This window comes from Oncorhynchus kisutch, linkage group LG18 (genome assembly GCF_002021735.2).
Source record: "Oncorhynchus kisutch isolate 150728-3 linkage group LG18, Okis_V2, whole genome shotgun sequence".
Classification (NCBI taxonomy): domain Eukaryota; kingdom Metazoa; phylum Chordata; class Actinopteri; order Salmoniformes; family Salmonidae; genus Oncorhynchus; species Oncorhynchus kisutch.
Window position 1 is genome coordinate 54894320 of NC_034191.2, and position 22661 is coordinate 54916980.

The following is a 22661-nucleotide window of genomic DNA, read 5'->3' on the forward strand; positions in this document are numbered from 1 at the left end:
GTTGTTACAACTAAGGAGGACACTATGTCCTGGTGTTGTTGCCGTTGATTCTCTCCTTATTGAGTAAGACTCTATCAAGGTGACATCTAGATGGCTACCAATACTCGTTTTTTGTGTAGGCTACTTAGTATATTTTGTGTAGGCTACTTTGGAGAATAATTTTGTGAGGAAAAATGATTGGCCACGTTACTAGCTACCGCTGGCGACACTGTGATAGAGCCGCCCAGTGGAAGTGTCTTAGGTCGGCAGGCATCTCTATACAACACCGGTGCACCGGTCAGTTTAATGGCCCGCGAAGTGGTTTGTCTGTGGAATGCGGCCCCGTCAATCACATTTTGTTATATGGATCATATCTTTTGAACTGCTAGAAACAAGACATTTTGTCTGTAGTAATGGTTTAATCAGAACGGTCATGAATCTGTGCTCAGTTTATTCTCTATGGCACTCAGAGGCTGCGGACCAGATTTTTTTTCTAGGTTGCACAGCAAGATATTTACAAGCAATTTAGAGCAGGCTAGCTAAGAAAACATGCAGTAATTCAATGTTGGCTAGCAATAACGTTATTTACTGTATAAACAAGTCAAGGTACCTACCCAAAAGCTGCTGAAAATATTCTTCCATTTCACTGCAGCTCCAGGAAGATATTTACTAAAATAGTCTGAGCTACATGAGTCTCATCCAACAGCATGAAGGTGGTGCCTGAAACGGATCATTTGAATCTACAGTGGGCATAAGATATTACTGTAAAGAAATACAGTATGTTAGAGTACATTTTACAGGAGACGTACCATTAAAGTTAATAACAATATTTTTCAGAATTTTACACATGATGCAGTGCAATCTACAGTATTAATGTTGGAAAACAGATTTACGGTATTTTACTGTGAATTCAACATTGTTTTACTATTGAAATTACAGAAAAGTCTTACAGTGTAGCTACCTGGTTGTGTAAGACGCGCTTCTCTGCTAACACACCTTTTGCGATGTTTATTACAAGGCGGTGTTATATATTCCCCTATATAGTGCCCTACGAGCATAAATAAAAGTAGTGCGCTATAAATAAGGTGCCAACAATGGTCTGTAGATATTTCACTGAAAGCTCAGTTCGTTGTGTGGTTCTATATTTTCTCTACAGACCCTTTTTGTGTCCCAAATGGAACCCCTTTCCCTACATAGTGCACTACTTTTGATCAGAACCCTATGGGTCCTGGTCAAATAGGGAATCGAGTGCCATTGGCCCTTACACACTACCTCCTGGCATATACTCCTGGCGAGGTCTGATGAAAGATCACAGCTTCAATAAGGATCAGGGAGCTCTGTGGAGGTGAATGGGAGTGCAAGCTGATAGGATGCTGATAGGAGCAGACACAGCGGTGCTACCCAAATGGCACCCTATTCCCTTTATAGTGAACTACTTTTAATGTAGGCTCAGAGGGCTCTGGTCAAAAGTATTGCATTATATAGGGAATAGTGTGCCATTTGAGTTGTAGAGGACAATTGGAATAGCATCCCTGAAATGCACTTACTTGAGATAGCTGTTGCTGCCCCGGGATAAAAAACGTTGATTAAATGCAACAAATACTCCTCACTACGTAGTAGTAAGTGAAGACACTGTACCAAGAGGTGTTAGAAGAATAGAGGGCAAGTGACATGGATTGGAAAAGAAAACTGTTTGCCAGGCAGTGGAATACTTTTACTAAGCTAACTACTGATGTACTTAGAGCTATACTGTAAGTACTGCACCAAGGTGAGTGATTTGTTGGCGGTGTGTGTGAGAGAGTTTTGGTATATTGCAGTTTTTTTTATTTTATGTTTTTGCATGTACAATGATTGATTCATTAATGTTATGCTGCTCAAATATCAGTAACATGTATTTTTCTAAACTATTCCAATCTGTAACTTGGATTTATTGCACCCGTTACTGAAATTGTTGTTCCAGTTTAAATGTTTAATTAAGGTAGTCCCATATCTTAGTCTTCCCAACCCTGGCAGTCATTTTGAGTGCATGTTGCAGGTGATTTATTTCCTCCAGATGTTGGATATCCCAACTCTGGCTGGATTCCAATAAGATGAGTTTCAGGGCACTGTATTAGGGTAAAACTATGCACATAAAATAAGGCCTTATGAAATACGCATTCTATTGTCTTTAATAATTCAATTTTAATTACAAGGTATTCAAGTAGAATCTCATTTGGTGAAGGACACAGACTGAAAATGAATGAATTCATCAACCATGTCTCTATCACCAGTAAACATAGTAATGGGTGGTACTGGTAACAACATATTTAAGGATGTAAATGACAATTAAAACAACTATACTGTTTATGTACAAAATAGCCTGTTTTTTAAACTGGCTTGTTACATACACACAAATGGGCACACATCGATACGACATGCTCAGGCACACTCACGTACACAGGCACACGTACGTACGTACGCACGCACAAGCACACACAAACACACACACACACAAACACACACACACACACACACAGTTACCCTATATATCTCTCATGACAGCAGAAACGACACAACTGTAAATGATGAAGGATGTGGACTTGGCTTCACATCAGAGAAAGGCTACCTCAGTGCCTGTGTTAATTAGTTTAGCCTGTTTGCATTTTTATTTATTCATTTATTAGGTACAATTTGTCTGCATCTCAAGTGGCACCCTATTCCCAACATAGTGCACAACTTTTGGCCCATAGAGACGTTGAGTTAATCATCTATCCACACTGATAGTGGGAGATACAACTTGTGCTAGGATGAGGGCTAGTGGACTGACTGCAGATCCTGAGGGACATCCCATGCATTTCAAAGTTTCTCCATCACATCATTTATCAGCTCAAGATACATGTATGTGTATTGGCATGTAATGCCTTTTCTCTCTCACTCTCTCTCCTCAGCATCAAACACCACTGTGATGGTATATTATCTCTCTCAATTTCCCTCTATTAAATTAAAATGCTGTATCACTTTCAAAAGTGAAATAAGGAAAATATATGATGGAGTGCTGCCTGCCTGGACAGACTTCCTGCTCGCACGCACTAAGTTTCATTGCTGGCCGGTTGGCCAAGTCACCAGGCGGCGATGGAGATGGAGGAACATCCTCCCTCTGAGAGGGTTATTTACAACTCATGCCTGGTTTCTCCTTCATTCCACTGTCATTGAAAGGAGATTAGATCGGGACGATTGCTTTAGACATCAAACATCACAGAGTCGATCCATAAGAGTAGCTTACTACATCCTAGCTTAGACTAGTGATCCTCCTCTCCACAAAGCTGCCTTTCCCCCTTTCTCCCTGCGTTCACATGGAGATCTCTCTGTGCCATCCAGGAGTCCACCCCCCTTCAGCCTCCTAACCTCCCCATCCTCAATTCTACTGCTGCTATAGTCAACTGTTGGGAGTAAGGTCACTCTCCTTTCCTTGTCCCCTTGTTGCCATTGCTCCTTTTTCTTTTCTCTCTTTTTTCTTCTCCGCTTCAGTCTTCCCGACATCCACAGCAAGATGTGATGCGAGGGAAGAGAGAGAGAGAGAGGGAGGGAGATAGGCAGGGAGAGAGAAGTTGGAAAGACAGAGGGTGGGGGGAAGAGAAAAAAGAGAGGAAGGGGTGGAGAAATAGAGGAAGGGAGAGGGAGAGTAGCAGGCTGGACAGAGACTTACGCTCACACTCGCTCTCGCAGCACTGTTGTCAGTCTTGGAATGTAAGTGCAGCGGAGAGGATTCAGAATAAGCGCCACCTCTAAACACTGCTACGTGAGGAGTAGGGACACAGTAACACGACACTCAGAAACACAGATGGACACTACTAAGCTATAAATACAAAAGGTAAGGTTTCTGATTTTCTGTTCTCTGTTTTAAAGGATATTTTGTCTCACTTTTCTGGATGGTGTGGTGAAATAACCCACCTGCAATAGATAGGTGCTGGATTGTTGCGAAAAGGTAAATCAATGCATTACATGTTAACGTGCAGAATTCTTTACTTTGGACACCTGCCATGCTACAAATAACATATAATCAAGGGGTTGATATCTGGAACCTCTGTGTTGAATATGAAGTTATTTTATGTTATGTTAATTTATTAAGTTTTAGTCCGACCAAATCTCTGTTGTCAACTTTCCTCTCCATCTCTGTAAAAAAATAGAAAGTGCTAGAAGAAGGACAGTAGCTACATGTATTCAGATACTTTTCTTAAACAAAATCGGATGGACACAGTGCTTGTGTGACAGATTTACAGATGTGAAGGGCAGTAGCTACACACATTCAGATTCTTTTCCTAAACAAAATAGGACTGGCAATGTGTTTGCGCATGCAGGGGATTTACAGATGTGTACGCTAACGGCAGTTTTCTTCCTCCAGTGTATCACTCTGATTAGAAGTGTTTAATGAACGGCCTTTCACCAATAAGCTAAGTGATATTCAGACTTATGCCAGCTGTGTGTGTGTGTGTTTGTGTGGTAGAGATGGCAAAATGTTACCAGTAGTTAAGTGTGAGCAGAATTGATAGTGAGGCACTGTACTACTGATCCTATCTCAGCTAAAACGCATGGAAGGGTGAAGGGGTTGATCATGGGGTTTTGAGCACTGCACTTAATGAGTATGTTAGGATGTCATATGTACCCTGAAGCAAAGAACGCACTTCTCTGTCCGTCCGTCTCTGTCTCCCTCTCTCTTTTTTTCTCTCTCTTTCCCTCTCTTCCTCTCATTCTCTCTGCTGCTGTGTTTTGTGGGGCTTGGGTGGAGACAGCTTTATAGTCACACAGGTGATTTATAAGGGTGCAGTTTGTACTCTGTCGTTTGTGTAATGCCATTATTGTTTAACACAAATTAACCACTAACATGTTCCCTAAATTATTGTCAGATATGTAATGGCCTTTCAGTGTTGGAATGAAAAATAGCAAATCCCTGCCCTCCCACACACAAAAACTGCATGGCTCTCATACAAACACTAAACCAAATATTTTAACAGCCTCAAATGTAAACATAATGAATGATCCCTAAATTAACATGTTAGATATAGTTAGGAAAAAACCTCTGTAAAAAAGATATATCATGTCATTGTTCGAAATTGCTGGGATCCTGTAGTGAATTTTGTGTAGTGGGGCTCATTCAAAACACATAATTTAAAATATGATCAATAAACTCATAAATAGACTGGTAAAGAAAATTTGAATTAAATTATAATCTTCCCCTTAGTGTGTCACATTTGGATCAAAATTACAGATCTAACTATAACTATCTACAGTGATGATTTATTCAATGGGAATGATATTGTCTGTTTATGGCCTCACATATGTTAGAAGTCTACCCCCAGTCTACCCCCAGTTTTCAAGTTACAATGTGAAGAGAGCATTTCAAAATTGCGGCAGATTTCAGGGCATCTATAAAGGGCTGTCAAGCCTTGCCAAAGACTGCAGCCGGCAGCCGTGATGCTAGCGATGTTGGAAAGGTCTAGGGCTCCACCAAGTGGGCACTTTTACAGGTCTGCTGCTTTTTCACAGCTGCATCACCGCCCTACTGTTAGACTAGGCTCTGTGGTGGTCTGTGAGTGTGCAATCAGTAGGCAAGAGCAACGCAATCTGTAAATCACAAAACAGACATTAATAGTTATTATAAATATCCCTTGACCTCAATAGACCACAACTGCCTAAACCTCAAGTGCACATTTTTTTTATAAATGTTTAGATTTTCAAGAAGTACCACGTTTTAGTTTTTGTCAAATATGTATTCAAAACATCCACAGGGACATCATATAAACCAAATATAGAATATGTTGTATTTGACCCATTTTTTTTATGACGTAATGTTATAAACACAACATTCTCAAATTATGGGTCATGGGTCCCTTAGTGCCCTTCAATGAGTTTGTTGATGGCAAAGCAAGACACAGTATGTATGATATTAAGTTTGATTATTGCAGAGGGAGATGTGATCATCAGTGTCCACATTATTGTAAAGGTCTAGGGAGCAGTCGATTGTAAAATGGAATGGACCGAGCTGGGCTACAAGTGGTTATATATTCCCTATTAAGGCTGCTGTTGCAGACAGGTTTTTGGATTTCAGGAGAAACGCACCCAGGATACTCATACAGTATAAAGGGCGAGTGCAATTCCACTGACCATGTCTGTTAGGAGTCTAAAAACTTCCGTGTGTGTGTGTGTGTGTGTGTGTGTGTGTGTGTGTGTGTGTGTGTGTGTGTGTGTGTGTGTGTGTGTGTGTGTGTGTGTGTGTGTGTGTGTGTGTGTGTGAAATAGTGTTTATTCCACTAGCTTTTGCCAGAATGGACAACCACAAATTAAACGCTCTACTCAAAGACTTAACTTGTAAGAGCATATTTAACGATTTTGTCCTTTCATGCCTCTCTCTGTCTGTTTGCATGCCAAGCCTCTCAAGCTTTCTACCACCTAATCTAATCATAAACAACTTTTTTATATACTGTAGGCATTTAATGGACTAATCAAGTCTAGATAATTCAGTGAGCGGAGTCTATAGCATCTGGACAAGAAATCCAGTCAGTACACTCTGCTCATCCTTTAATGGAGGGTTTGGAGGAATTCTAAAAAGACACACTGGCCTAATGCTTAATAGGCATGGTGCATCAAAGCTTAATATCCAGAATGCTATTAAAACTCAAGGACAGCCTTGAATGATAATTAGAAAATGCAATCACGGGAATCAGCCCAGATTAATTTCCAGCCAACGTTTCCCGATTTCTGGGATGCTGCGCCCGCCTGCCGCCTGTCATATTCATGACAAACCCTGGGCACATAGTGAAGTGATAACAGTACATCATCATCAGTTTATGGCTTACTGGCACCCCATGACATCCCCAATGTTCTTGGTTTCATTCTGTATCTGGGGTTATGGAGAGAGAACCACAGTCGATATCAAATGTTCTTGGTTCATACATGTTATCGATCTCATGCTTTGTGAAAAATATGAATTTGTCCTCATGGATTGCCAATTTTTCTGAATTTAGGGATTTTGTATGGTCTGCTGCTTTACTGAGGTTAGACATCTGGAAAACTGGTAGATGGTGGTTTTGCTGACTCTAAATTACCATTAATGGTCTAGTCCCGCTTAATATTTTGAAGTCTTGACCTTGGATGACAGCTGAGACCGTACCAGTATTCCCAATCCTAACTGTCTCTCTCTGATATTGTCATAACCTTTTAACATTTGGATACAAGACATAACCTGTCTGTATGAGAGTCATGGTTTGATTCAGTACAGGCATTAGCTCAATCTCTAATGACATGAATTAAAGAGCTCTTTAAGACTCTTTAATATTTCATTTTTGGATCTCATTAGCTTAATTATTTGATTTGCATTCATGGGATAATATTAATTTACATGTGGCGGTGCTTCAGTTCCATCAATGAAAAACATAATACTAATTTGTTCACAGACAAAAATAGGGTCCTTTGTTCATTCAAATCTCATGCCTTCATTGATATTAGGGTTATTTTTGTTGAACAAAAGTGGGGGAATTATAAAATCGGTCTTTGTTTGTTCAAGGTCCCTCATTAGATACACAATGAAGGCCTTGCCACCAGCCTCTCACTAAATGGGCTCCACCTACCTGTATCCTCCTCTTGTTTCCAAACTGTCTTAAAAATACCCCACTATTTATATATATGTACAGTGGGGCAAAAAAGTATTTAGTCAGGCACCAATTGTGCAAGTTCTCCCAATAAAGAGATGAGAGAGGCCACACACACACACACACACACACACGCACGCACGCACACACACACACACACACACACACACACACACACACACACACACACACACACACACACACACACACACACACACACACACACACACACACACAATGTATATATATATACAAAAAGTATCCCATGCTTGATGAGAATAATTGGCTTGCTGGCAGTGACTTCTAAAGGTACTGTATTATTGGCTTCATGGCATGTTCGATAGAGTACCTAGATGAAGTAAAGTCCCCATCAAGGCCTGACTTGATAGGTCATTTGGGGATTCATACATAATTTATGGTCTTTGGGAAGTTAATCCTAATAAATCTTGTCCTCCTTTTCTAAAAGAACCCATTTAGTGGGAGGCTAGTGGAAAGGCCATAGTGCCAGTGCCATCCTGACAAGCATTCATTGTGTATATAACGAGGGAACGTGAACAAACAAGGACCAGATTTTATAATTCCCCCACTTTAGTTCAACAATCTGAAAAAAGAGCCCTAATGTCAAAGAAGGCATTAGATTTGAACATACAAAGGACCCCCCCTTAGTATTATAGTTTCCATTGATGGAACTGAAGCACCGCCACATGTAAATGAATATTATCCCACAAATGCAAATGAAATAATTAAGAGAATAGAACTGTTTGTCCAAAATGTCCATTGTTATGTTTGGAGAAAAAAGCGGGATGCTTCCAAGCATAAGGACAACAAAGTAAAGGTATTGGAGTGGCCATCACAATCCCATAGAAAATGTGTGGGCAGAACTGAAAAAACTGTAGGAGCAAGGAGGCCTACAAGCCTGACTCAGTTACACCAGCTCTGTCAGGAGGAATGGGCCAAAATTCACCCAATTTATTAAAGTTAAACAATTTAATGGCAATGCTACCAAATACGAATTGAATGTATGCAAACTTCTGACCCACTGGGAATGTAATGAAATAAATAAAAGCTGAAATAAATATTTTATTTGCTATTATTCTGACTTTTCACATTCTTAAAACAAAGTGGTGATGCTAACTGATCTAAGAGGATTACATGTCAGGAGTTTTGAAAAACAGAGTTTAAATGTATTTGGCTAAGGTGTATGTAAACTTCCAACTTCTACTGTATATATGTAGCTAAGTACACGTGTTGTCATTTCACAACTGTTTAATCAAACTAGCTAGCCAGCTGATAGCTAGCTAGAAAAAAAACGATGAACTAAACCAAACTAGCTAGCCAGCTAAATGGTTGTATGTAGGAATGAGTCAGTAACTTATGGTTGCATGAACTAAAACTACTGTCACATGTTTTTTTACTGGAACTAGCAGGTTTGAGCTAGCTTATCAGAGCAAATTCGAGATAAAATGGAAGACTGCCAGTTGAAACTAAAATTCCTTTACTAAGAGAATCAATGAACGCATTTGAAGAAATGTGTAATTTCATCTTGCAGAGCATATAATTCATAATGTTTTATCTATGGAAAAAAAACAGTAGCAATTAAAATAATGGCAACGCTAAACAGCTTAGAAGCCAATTTTCTCTTAATATTGGACACAGGCAGGCGATATTACCTTTGGGCAGATATTGAAACAAATTATGTCTACCTGAATTCAATATCATTGTTGTGTTATCTCTCTGATTCATCCTTGTTTTTCTTCTTCACAGGAATCAATAGGCTATCAAAGGGAAAAGGACTACAATGCATGATTTGGTAGCGTTGCATTACAGAGTGCATCCTACCAGAAGCTCATTACCATAACACATTAGTCATACAGAACTCCTTCCCCACGTGATTGGATACCATGATAACCAATCACTTCCAGATTATATTTATGGTCTCCATTCTGCGGCCAATCACTGCCCTGCCCATGGCACCTGGAAATACTGTGAATCTGTTGGGAACATCACCGGAGAAGGATGATGGAAAGATACTCCAGCGCGCCAAACGAGGATGGATGTGGAATCAATTCTTTCTTCTAGAGGAGTACACCGGGAATGACAACCAGTATGTTGGCAAGGTAAGGGTTTTATGTGCCGTTTTTATGGGACATTCTTTGTAGGCTGCCTAGAGATGATCGATTATGTCATAGTACACTCAGTCAAAAGGACTGTTCCTGTTGTATTGACATACCTTTCAATAGTTAGGACATAGAAATTAGAGAGGAGTGCATCACCTGAGAACTCCCTTAATGTAAAGATCAGCTTGTTAAGCTCCATCTCCCGGCAACGCGCAACTAATTCCAGTCTCTCATTCACACAACAATTCAAAAACAACAGTGGGAATAGAGAATTCTAAATGAAGAATCAACCACTCAAATTAGCGATTTAACATGACAGAGGAGGAATAGATGTTCCCATTTGTGAGGGTTAACAACAGACAGCATTATCAAATTACATCACGAGGCTAGACAAAATCACTGACCTACTACCTCACATCGCCAACGGCCTGAGCCTCCTCTGTCATGTTGACACAGCTCTTTAACTGATAAGACAGCACAAAAACATAAATATTTCTCAGAGCTATAACCCCCTACTTTAGATCAGAGGAGCGACTTGTCAAGCCATCCATGTTTGTGCTAAAAAGAGAGCTAGTCACAGTGTTAGAGATGACGCTACATTTATCATCCTGAGGGAGGGGAACAAGGTGACTGTCGAAAGCTTATTTTCTCAGAGGAAGCTGGCTTTCATCACATGCCTCATCCTCAAGAGTAAACAAGTGTCACGGTACAGGGTGGAGTAGAAGGATATGACTACCAGCTTGGCAGATAGCATCGTCCTGACGCAATGGAGAGAGACAGGGGAACAACAAAAAGAAAAAGATGGAGGGAAAGGGGGTGTTGGAGAGCGAAATTATGAATCAATCAAGCCAGGCCAATGATATTTCACTTCACTGTGTTATACGTGATGAGGCAACAAAACAGTCCCGGCTATCCATTGAGTCTATCCACTGATGTTGTCAGTGACTGCTGCATTCTGGCTTTCTTCCTGACTATTTGATGGTCTCTGGCTGGCATACTGGCAAGTTTCCTGGCATGACAGCAATCACATGCTCTGGCCATCGACTCACCCGGTGTCCAATATCATTCACAATCAAACTGCCAGAATGACATGAGGCCGCAATAAATAAAGGGGGAGAAAAAAAAACACCCACACGCTGGCTTTACTGAAGAAGCTAGTGTTGATTGCTATCGCTAATTCCATCAGCTTCACCCTGGAATTGTTGTCTGTGAGAAGGAGCGGTGAAAAGCCTGGGCATAAGGACAGGCACTTAAAGGCCCAGCACCAAGCTGGGCTTATTTATTTCACATCCAATCAAGTTTCACATGTGAAACGGCAAATGTTTTGCTGTGCCACAAAGTCTGTAGCTTTTTCAGAACTCAATATACAGATTCAATACGTATAATACATCTCTGCACATAGCAAAAGAGTGCCATTTGCACTGCTATTTTAGTTATCAGTTAATCTGACTGTCAATGATTTAATTGACCTATTTAAGCAATTTGAGGGTATTCTGTATAGTTATCTAATGTTGGTGGGACATACTATTATATTTTCAATGTTAATCCTAAATCACTATGATATTATAATAGTTTTTCTTGAGTGTATTTTTAACAAAGTCCAAAGTCTAGGAATACAGGTGAAATCAGTTATTGACACAGATATGGTGGCATAGCAGGAAGATCGGAAAGGAAGTGAACAAAGAGGTTGTCAGTTCAAATCCTAGGTGAGGACATGTTGAATAATAGTTACTGTATAAATAAATAAGAAACATTAAATAATGTATGTAAAGTGTCTCTAATATGAAAGCAGTGTGAGGTTCTGGGCACATTCTAACAACTAATGGTTACTAAACCATTGTATCAGTGTTCATTTTGTCAACAAAACTATGACAAAAAATATTGTCAACAACCTATTTTTCCTGACTAAAATATGACGATAACATTTGTTTTGTCCAATCATAAGTATGCATGCATGCAGAATAATTCATGCAATCCTCTCAGTTGCAGAACTGATATCTTTCAGTTTTGTGATCTGATTCTGCCCAGCTCCAACACTGCTCTCAGACTGTCACGTGAGTCATTCATCAGTCTTTTGAACTGATGCGGAGCCAAGACCCTTCACATGTAACTAACCTCAACCTGAAACAATAATGTTTACTCTCTCTTTCTTTCAAGTAGGCTATTTTTGATTTGAGCACACTGGAATCTCTATTTCCCCATGTTTTCTGTTATTCATTCATCTGTGTTGCCACTCTGGCACCACGGTCTGCGAATGCTAGTTGTGGTTGTGTTTTTCCTACAGGAAAAACAAATGCTATTTGTTGAATATTAGTACATTAATACAGTACTTCTGGGATTTTTGGAAAGCTTAAATTTAATTCTCCCCTTTTCAAGGACACCCCTATAATTTAGCCCTCCTTGATGGTGATGATGGAGAAAATCAGAGCTGTTAATTGTTTAACCTGCAGCCAAGGCTTTATTATAGCCTAAATGGTTCATTATGGTTGGTATTGGTTAAAATCTGCCATAATATCAATGTTGCAAGCTAAGGTATACAAGGGAATCTGCTTTAAAGTCTTCCTAGTAGCCTACTTGGTGTTGTGAACTGCTGACTGCTATTAACTTGCAGATGATTGTTGACACATCAACCAGGATTAAGGGACAGGGCAATTTGTGACTTATTGTTTTCATAATCAGTGGCTTTATTGGAGGGGGAGTGGTTTCTCCTCTCCTAGGAAATCAGCAATTAGTACCGGGAGGTGTGCTCTTCACCTTTTCAAGGCATTTAGCAATTAGTATTTGTACTTCAGTCTCCTCTGTTTTCTCAGCGGTGGTTGTTTCGCAAAACTAAGACCGTCAACAAAACAGCAATGGTTCTGCAGAGTTATTTGAGGAAGGAAAGAGAGAAAGGCTCCACACCACTCTTACTTGAGTATCTTACCTAGTGATTTTCAGAATATCTAATTGTGCTCTTTTGTAACTTTTGTCTGTTTTCTGTCTCAGTTTTCTCCTCTACATGTAGACTTTTCAGACCCCCCCCCCCCCCCCCCTTGGCTGCAACCCTTCTAATTTAGTGTACCCTGCAAGCACAATCCATGTGGAATTCCTGGTCTCTGGCAGCGTTTAGCACTGCCGATCTGCGGTCAAGAACGCTAAATTAATCTCAGCCTATGCTGCATTTCAGTCCCTTGACTTTCGGGCTCTGAAGGAGACATGGATCACCCCAGAGAACACTGCTGCTCCAGCTGCTCTTTCTTCATCTGACTATGTTTTCTGTCATTATCAGAGAGCATCTGGTCATTGCGGAGGTGGCACAGCAGGGCTACTAATTTCTCCTAAGTGGAGATATTACATTATTTCCCTCTCTCACCTGTCCATCTCCTCATTTGATTTCCATGCTGTCACTGTCACTTGTCTACTCAAACTAACATTGTTCTTATCTATCACCCACCAGGTGTCTGTACCACATACTCTCACAACTGGTGTACCCCAGGGCTCGATTCTAGGCCCTCTTCTCTCTCTACACCAAGTCACTCGGCTCCGTCATATCCTCACTAGGTCTCTCCTATCATAGAATGCGGATGACACTAAGCCACTTTTCTCCTTCCCCCTTCTGACACGCAGAAGGTGATACACATCTCTGCATGCCTGGCAGATATTTCAGCTTGGATGTCGGCCCACCACCTCAAGCTCAACCACGACAAGACAGAGCTGCTCTTCCACCTGGTAAAGCCTGCCTACTCAAAGACCTATCCATTACAGTTGCAACTCTACAGTGTCTCCCTCCCAGAGTGCAAAGAACCTTGGCGTGACCCTGGAAAACACCCTGTTGTTCTCTGAAAATATCAAAGCAGTGACTCACTCCTGCAAGTTGATGTTCTACAACATCCGTATAGTTCGAACCAACCTCACACAGGTCCTAATCCCAGGTGGAGTACTGCAACTCACTGTTGGTTGGGCTCCCCACTTGTGCCATCAAACCCCTGCAATTTATCCAGAATGCTGCAGCCTGCCTGGTGTTCAACCTTCCCAAGTTGTCTCATGTCACCCTGCTCCTCCGCACACTCCACCGGCTTCCAGACGAAACTCACAACCACTACAAGACTATGGTACTTGCTTATGGAGCAGCAAGAGGAACAGCCCCTCCCTACCTTCAAGCTATGCTCAAACCCTACACCCCAACCCGAGCACTTCGTTCTGCCACCTCTGGTCTCTTAGCACTATGAGAGGGCATCTCCCACTCAGCCCATTCCAAGCTCTTCTCCATCCTGGCACTCCAATGGTGGAACCAGCTTCCCATAGCAACCACCCCCTAAAAAAGCATTTTGTGAATGAACACTAGAACTTGACTTTTCTTCACCCCTGACTAGCTTTGACTTTGCTGATAGCTACTTTATTGAGGATTTACTATGACTGTGATGTGGTTGTCCTATTTTAAGATGAATGCACTGTAAGTCGCTCTGGATAAGAGCGTCTGGTAAATTACTAAAATGTAAAAGGTTAAAAGGCCTACATGGACAAGGCTATCTGAATATGCACATGATGGAAGTTAGAGGTAGCCTATTATTTAATAGACAAAAATGCACGGACTGTCATGTGACTAATTGCTGTGACTCAAACTAGACGAAGGCTGAAATGACGAAAATGTGACTAAAACCAAAAGGTATTTTAAGCCTAAAACTAAATATAAAATAGCCGCCAAAATTAACACTGCATAATATATGACATGCTTTTAGGGCTCATTATACATACTGTATGTCATAAAGGATTATACTGATGACTACAGGGTGGAACTGTACATGGAACTGAAATGGCTTCTCTTCAAGGTGAACTATATACCGTGCATAGAATGGCCCATATTCACGAAGTGTCTCAAAGTAGGACTGCTGATATAAGATCAGTTTTTCCTTTGAGGTGATAATCAATTAATATAATTACATGGACGGGGGACCTGATACTAAATCAGCATTATGAAAATGGGCCATGTGTGTTTCTGTCAAACTCCACGAGACGTGCCTCTTGGTGTTGCTGATTCACTATCACCTGATCTTCAGCGAGCCATTTCAGACAGCCATTAGCATGAGGGAGGGTATTTAACAAGCCAAGTCCTCGTGGAGGGAGGCATACTTGTTCAGTATGGCTCTGAAGTGTGAACACTTGCAATGCAATGCAATCAGAAGGCTTGTGTCTGGAATTTCTTTCTGTAGGGGTGCAGTGACTCACATAAAAAGCTGTTCCATCCCAGCTATTGATGTGGACAAAACCCCTTTAACCTCTTGGTAGTCTGTGATGCTTTGTAAACAAACGCGGCCGCTCTCCAGTTCCCCTGAGCACTGTACTGATCATAGGAAAAATTGAAGAAACTGAAAAAACACTACTGAATGTGTATAATCCTGGAGAACAAGGACAACTAACAATAAAGAGAGAGAGAGAATATAATTATTCTGTATCCGTTTGGGGCTCTATTTTCCTATCTCCCCTCTGCAGCACTAAACAATGCTCACTAGAGACCTGACAAGAATTGCCAATGACTTTGCTGCTTTACTGACTATTCCTCTGTGTTTGTGCAAGGGGACTTCAAGCTAGAATCCTTCATTGAAACAATAAGAAAGCCTTCTCCCAGCCCTTGTTTATGCGAAGAAGCTAAGGGATGGGGCTAGAGAAATTTCATAGGGCTATGGATGCAAAGACTGACCATCCAGTATATCAAATGTATAGTGATAACCATGTTTTGAGGCTATACAGTTTTGCTTACACAAAACTAGCGTATATTTTGGGTTCTGATTGGGTACGACAGTTGAACTAAGCAAATGAGGCCTCTAAGTTATATTATATTGCAGTAGTTGCTTTGGGACAAGTCTCTGAATGCCCTGAATGTCCTTCAACTCCAAGCCAGAGCTTGGAGTTGAACCCGATCGAACATTTCTGGAGAGACCTGAATATAGCTGTGCAGCATTTCTCCCCATCCAACATGACAGAGCTTGAGAGGATCTACAGAGAATAATGGAAGAATATTTTCCAAGCTTCAAGCGTCATACCCAAAAAGATTAAAGGTTGTAATCGCTGTCAAAGGTGCTTCAACAAAGTTCTGAGTAAAGGATCTGAATACTTATGTAAAATAGACATACACTACAGTTAGAAAAATGTCCTTGTTTTCAAAAGAAAAGCGAAAAAATTTGTCCATTTAAATAACTAATTGATCAGAAAAAAAAATTATTCACAATTTCTGACATTTAATTCTCGTAAAATTCCCTGTCTTAGCTCAGTTAGGATCACCATTTTATTTGAAGAATGTGAAATGTTAATAATAGTACGGAGAATTATTTATTTCACCTTTTATTTCGTTAATCACATTCCCAGTGGGTCAGATGATTACATACTAATTGAGTGTATTTGGTAGAATTGCCTTTAAATTGTTTAACTTGGGTCAAACGTTTTGGGTAGCCTTCCACAAGTTTCCCACAATAAATTGGGTGAGTTTTGGCCCATTCCTCCTGACAGAGCTAGAGTAACTGAGTCAGGTTTGTAGGCCTCCTTGCTCACACACACTTTTAAAATTCTGCCCACAAATTTTCTATAGGATTAAGGTCAGGGCTTTGTAATGGCCACTCCAATACCTTGACTTTGTTGTCGTTAACCTCTTGAGTGTAGCGGGCAGTGTTTGGATGAAAAACGCACCCAAATTAAACTGCCTATTTCTCAGGCCCAGAAGATAGAATATGCCTATATTTGGCAGATTAGGATAGAAAACACTAAAGTTTCCAAAATGGTCAAAATATTGTCTGTGAGTATAACAGAACTGATATTGCAGGCAAAAACCTGAGGAAAATCCAACCAGGAAGTACTGTTTTTCTGAAACCTCCCTGTTCCATTGCATGCCTTCCCTCCACTTACAGTGCCTTGCGAAAGTATTCGGCCCCCTTGAACTTTGCGACCTTTTGCCACATTTCAGGCTTCAAACATAAAGATATAAAACTGTATTTTTTTGTGAAGAATCAGCAGAATCAGCAAGTTCAAGAATCAGCAAGTGGGACACAATCATGAAGTGGAACGACATGTGGGACACAATCATGAAGTGGAACGACATTTATTGGATATTTCAAACTTTTTTAACAAATCAAAAACTGAAAAATTGGGCGTGCAAAATTATTCAGCCCCTTTACAGATTACAGTTTTATATATTAACATATATATATTTATGTTTGAAGCCTGAAATGTGGCAAAAGGTCGCAAAGTTCAAGGGGACCGAATACTTTCGCAAGGCACTGTAAAGGGATATCAACCAGATTCCTTTCCCTATGGCTTCCACATGGTGTGAACAGTCTTTAGACATAGTTTCAGGCTTTTATTCTGGAAAATTAGTGAGAATGATCACATCGCGTCAGTGGATAGCTGTGTCCCCCCAGAGTTTTGCATGCGCGAGCAGCTTGGAGCAGACCTTTTCTCTCTCTCTCCTATTGAAAAAGCTATCGTCCCGTTGAAATATTATTGATTATTTATTGTAAAAAGAACCTGAGGATTGATTATAAAAACGTTTGACATGTTTCTACGAACTTTACGGGTACTATTTGGAATTTTCGTCTGCCCGTCGTGACCTGCACGAGCCTGTGGATTACTGAACAAAACGCACCAACCAAATGGATATTTTTGGATATAAAAATAATCTTTATGGAACAAAATGAACATTTATTGTGTAACTGGGAGTCTCGTGAGTGCAAACATCCGAAGATCATCAAATGTAAGCGATTGCTTTTCTAACTTTCATGACCAATCTACTTTGCTGCTAGCTGTTTGTAATGTTTTGTCTGCTGAGAGAGCTGTCCTAACAAATGCTTGGATAGCTTTCGATGTAAAGCTTTTTTGAAAAATGACACGCCAGATGGATTAACAACAAGCTAATCTGTGTTTTGGTACATTGCACTTGTGATTTCATGAAAATTAAATATTTTTAGCAATTTAATTAGAATTTGTCGCTCTGCAATTCAGCAGATGTTGACGAAAATGATCCCCCAAAAGAAACCGGTGCGCCAACAGGTTTTAACTTCAGATGTTGCTTCAATATATCCACCTAATATTAAATCATGATGCCATCTATCTTCTTAAGTGCACCAGTTTCTCCTGCAGGAAAGCACCACCACAACATACATACAACATACAATTGATTTCTTAGGTCTTGGCTGATTTCTTTAGATTTTCCCATGAAAATCAAAATTTAGATTTTGATATTCCCATGATGTCAAGCAAAGAGGCACTGCGTTTGAAGGTAGCCCTTGAAATACATCCACAGGTACACCACCAATTCACTAAAATTATGTCAATTAGCCTATCGGAAGCTTCTAAAACCATGACATAATTTTCTGGAATTTTCCATGCTGTTTAAAAGCAGGTCAACTTGTTGTATGTAAACTTCTGACCCACTGGAATTGTGATACATTGAGTTATAAATGAAATAATCTGTCTGTAAACAAGGTACAAGGTAAATGTCCTAAACAATTTGCCAAAACTACAGTTTGGTAACAAGAAATTTGCGTAGTGGTTGAAAAACGAGTTATAATGACTCCAACGTAAGTGTATGTAAACATTCGACTTCAACTGTGAGTGTATATATATATATATACACAAACATTTCTAAACCTGTTTATGCTTTGTCAATATGAGGTATTGTTTGTAGATTGATCAGGAAAAAAAAAAACATTAAATCAATTTTAGAATAAGCCAATCATTTGTTGTAACAAGGTAGGGTTGGTATAGAGAAGATATTTGGTAAAAGTCCATATTATGGCAAGAACAGCTCAAATAAGCTAAGATAAATGACAGTTCATCAATATTTTATTAAGACATGAATGTCAGTCAATGCGGAAAACTTCAAGAACTTTGAATGTTTCTTCAAGTGCAGTCACAAAAACCATCAAGCGCTATAATGAAACTGGCTCTTATGAGGACCGCCACAGGAAAGGAAGACCCAGTTACCTCTGCTGAAGAGGGTAAGTTCATTAGTTACCAGCCTGCGTGAATCAGGCCTTCACGGTCGAATTACTGAAAATAAACCACTTCTAAAGGACACCATTAAGAATAAGACACTTGCTTAGGTCAAGAAAAACGAGCAATGGACATTAGACCGGTGGAAATCTGCCGTTTGGTCTAATGAGTCCAAATTTGATATTTTTGGTTCCACCACTTTGTCTTTGTGAGACGTAGAGTAGGTGAACGGATGATCTCTGCAATGTGTTGTTCCCACCCGTAAATTATGGAGGAGGAGGTGTGATGGCATGGGGGTGCTTTGCTGGTGACACCCTCTGTGATGTAATTAATAGTCAGGGCACACTTAAACAGCATGGCTCCCACAGCATTCTGCAGTGATACGCCATCTCATCTGGTTTGCATTTAGTGGGACTATAATTTGTTTTTCAACAGGACAATGACTCAACACACCTCCAGGCTCTGTAAGGGCTATTTTCCAAGAAGGAGAGAGACGGAGTGCTGCATCAGATGACCTGGTCTCCACAATCACATGACCTCAACCCAAATGAGATGGTTTGGGATGAGTTGGACCACAAAGTGAAGGAAACACAGCCAACTAGTGCTCAGAATATGTCAGAACTCCTTCAAGACCTATATTCCTTATACAAACACAGTATATTTTATATTAGTTCTTGTAGTTTTTTTGTTCTACGCTTCAGCTCTACCCAACCCCTGCCATCTTTCTCTTTAATAATACTATCCATTTTTTATTTATATTTGCTATGTATTTTTCACAAAAGTTCTGAACCGTTCTATTCTCATAGTTTCCACAGATTGTATATTAAAGATTTTTTTTGCAAAAAGTTATGATATTCTTGATTGATTTGACTATTACTTTTCATATCACCCAGCAGTGCTACAGTGGGGAGAACACATATTTGATACACTGCCGATTTTGTAGGTTTTCTACTTAAAAAGCACGTAGAGGTCTGTCATTTTTATCATACGTACACTTCAACTGTGAGAGACGGAATCTAAAATCCATAAAATCACATTTGTATGATTTTTTATCATTTGCATTTTATTGCATGACAAAAGTATTTGATACATCCGAAAAGCAGAACTTAATATTTGGTACAGAAACCTTTGTTTGCAATTACAGAGCTCATACGTTTCCTGTAGTTCTTGACCAGGTTTGCACACACTGCAGCAGGGATTTTGGCCCACTCCTCCATACAGACCTTCTCCAGATCTTTCAGGTTTTGGGGCTGTCGCTGGGCAATACGGACTTTCAGCTCCCTCCAAAGATTTTCTATTGGGTTCAGGTCTGGAGACTGGCTAGGCCACTCCAGGAACTTGAGATGCTTCCTACAGAGCCACTCCTTAGTTGCCCTGGCTGTGTGTTTCAGGTCTTTGTCATGATGGAAGACCCAGCCACGACCCATCTTCAATGCTCTTACTGAGGGAAGGAGGTTGTTGGCCAAGAACTCGCAATACATGGCCCCATCCATCCTCCCCTCAATGCGGTGCAGTCATCCTGTCCGCTTTGTAGAAAAGCAACTCCAAAGAATGATGTTTCCACCTCAATGCTTCACAGTTGGGATGGTGTTCTTGGGGTTGTACTCATCCTTCTTCTTCCTCCAAACACGGCGAGTGGAGTTTAGACCAAAAAGCTCTATTTTTGTCTCATCAGACCACATGATCTTCTCCCATTCCTCCTCTGGATCATCCAGATGGTCATTGGCAAACTTCAGACGGGCCTGGACATGCGCTGGCTTGATCAGGGAGCCCTTGCGTGCGCTGCAATATTTTAATCCATGACGGCATAGTGTGTTACTAATGGTTTTCTTAGACTGTGGTCCCAGCTCTCTTCAGGTCATTGACCAGGTCCTGCCATGTAGTTCTGGGCTGATTCCTCACCTTCCTCATGATCATTGATGCCCCACGAGGTGAGATCTTGCATGGAGCCCCAGACCGAGGGTGAATGACCGTCATCTTGAACGTTTCCATTTTCAAATAAATGCACCAACAGTTGTTGCCTTCTCACCAAGCTGCTTGCCTATTGTCCTGTAGCCCATCCCAGCCTTGTGCAGGTCTACAATTTTATCCCTGATGTCCTTACACAGCTCTCTGGTCTTGGCCATTGTGGAGAAGTTGGAGTCTGTTTGATTGAGTGTGTGGATAGGTGTCTTTTATACAGGTAACGAGTTCAAACAGGTGCAGTTAATACAGGCAATGAGTGGAGAACAGGAGGGCTTCTTAAAGAAAAACTGACAGGTCTGTGAGAGCCGGAATTCTTACTGGTTGGTAGGTGATCAAATACTTATGTCATGCAATAAAATGCAAATTAATTACTTAAAAATCATACAATGTGATTTTCTGGATTTTTGTTTTAGATTCAGTCTCTCACAGTTGAAGTGTACCTATGATAAAAATGACAGACCTCTACGTGCTTTTTAAGTAGAAAACCTGCAAAATCAGCAGTGTATCAAATACGTGTTCTCCCCACTGTATTTGCGGAATTAGCTCCAGGTAAATGTTGCATTTCAAATGATCTAATGATTGTCTCTTCACAGAAATATCTTCAGAGCTGGGATGGTTGTATCCCCCATATATATAACATCCTGTTGGTTACAATAATTGTATATAATCATTTAAATTGAAAAATTATATGTTTTGAGTCAATGTCGTTTTGCGTATCAGTTCATTAACCATGTGCCATGTAAATTTCTTCCAAACTATTTTGCAATCTATATGGCACAGCTGTAAATTTTTTGCCCCTTAAATGAAACTGGTATACTTTTTTATGTATCACAATTTTCTTGATCCAATATTGGTCTCTAATGCAGGGCCAACAGACAACTTCCTTCCTTTTCCACCTCTTCCATTTTTGCTGTAGCGCTGCAATTAGTTGGTTGTAATTTTGAATAAAGAAGACATTTCCAGATATTTTTGTTAGCTGCATGTGTGATATAATTTACAAAGATTATACCTTTTTAAACATCTATTCAGAATGTTTTTTTTTAATAAATTAGTACATTTAAGCAACGTGGAGTGCCTGGATAAGGCCCTTTTGCCATAGTATATCGGCCATATACCACAAACGCCCGTGGTGCCTTATTGCTAAATGTTTTGGCCTCCCGGGTGGCGCAGTGGTTAAGGGCGCTGTAATGCAGCACCAGCTGTGCCATCAGAGACTCTGGGTTCGGGCCCAGGCTCTGTCGTAACCGGCCGCGACCGGTAGGTCCGTGGGGCGACGCACAATTGACCTAGCGTCGTCCGGGTTAGGGAGAGCCGGGTTAGGGAGAGCTTGATATCCTTGTCTCATCGCGCACCAGCGACTCCCTTGGCGGGCCGGGCTCAGTGAGCTCTAACCAAGGTTGCCAGGTGCACGGTGTTTCCTCCAACACATCGGTGCGGCTGGCCTCCGGGTTGGATGTGCGCTGTGTTAAGAAGCAGTGTGGTTTGGTTGGGTTGTGTATCGGAGGACGCATGACTTTCAACCTTCGTCTCTCCCGAGTCCGCTTGGGAGTTGTAGCGATGAGACAAGATAGTAGCTATTAAAAACAATTGGATACCACGAAATTGGGGAGAAAAAGGGGTCAAATCAAAAAATGTAAAAATGTTTTGTCATTCCCATGGTCTACGGTCTGATATACCACGGCTTTCAGCCAATCAGCATTCAGAGCTCGAACCACCCAGTTTTTAATTGTGTTTCACCATAATATTTGTTGTACTATTTGTTCTGTTTTTTTTCTGGTGGATTAAACTGAAATTGCAAACAACTTTTTATATGGCTTGTTTTAAAAATAGAGATATTTTGGAGATTATATCATTTACAAATAACCCAAAGTGAGAGGTTGTAATCTGAATAAAGGGAACAAGGCTATTCTTGAACATGGGGAGAGACATTTTTACTAATCTGCTAGAGAAACAGTTTGGATTTAAGTGTATCTTTTGTATAACTGAAGCCTTTAGTGAGAGGTCTAATGCTTTA

The 22661-nt window shown here is 40.5% G+C and overlaps 1 protein-coding gene across 2 annotated transcripts in view; it reads left to right on the forward strand.

The window, feature by feature from the left end:
• The first annotated feature begins 3627 nt into the window (after positions 1-3627).
• Positions 3628-22661, forward strand: part of LOC109908741 (cadherin-10) — a 68536-nt gene continuing 49502 nt past the window's right edge. The window contains exons 1-2 of one of the 2 annotated variants that reach the window (XM_020507408.2): positions 3628-3829; positions 9369-9721. In XM_020507408.2, the coding sequence (XP_020362997.1) occupies positions 9506-9721 (216 nt within the window). In that variant the 5' untranslated portion in view covers positions 3628-3829; positions 9369-9505. The remainder of the gene's footprint in view (positions 3830-9368; positions 9722-22661) is intronic. The other variant, XM_031796318.1, reaches the window with a different exon arrangement.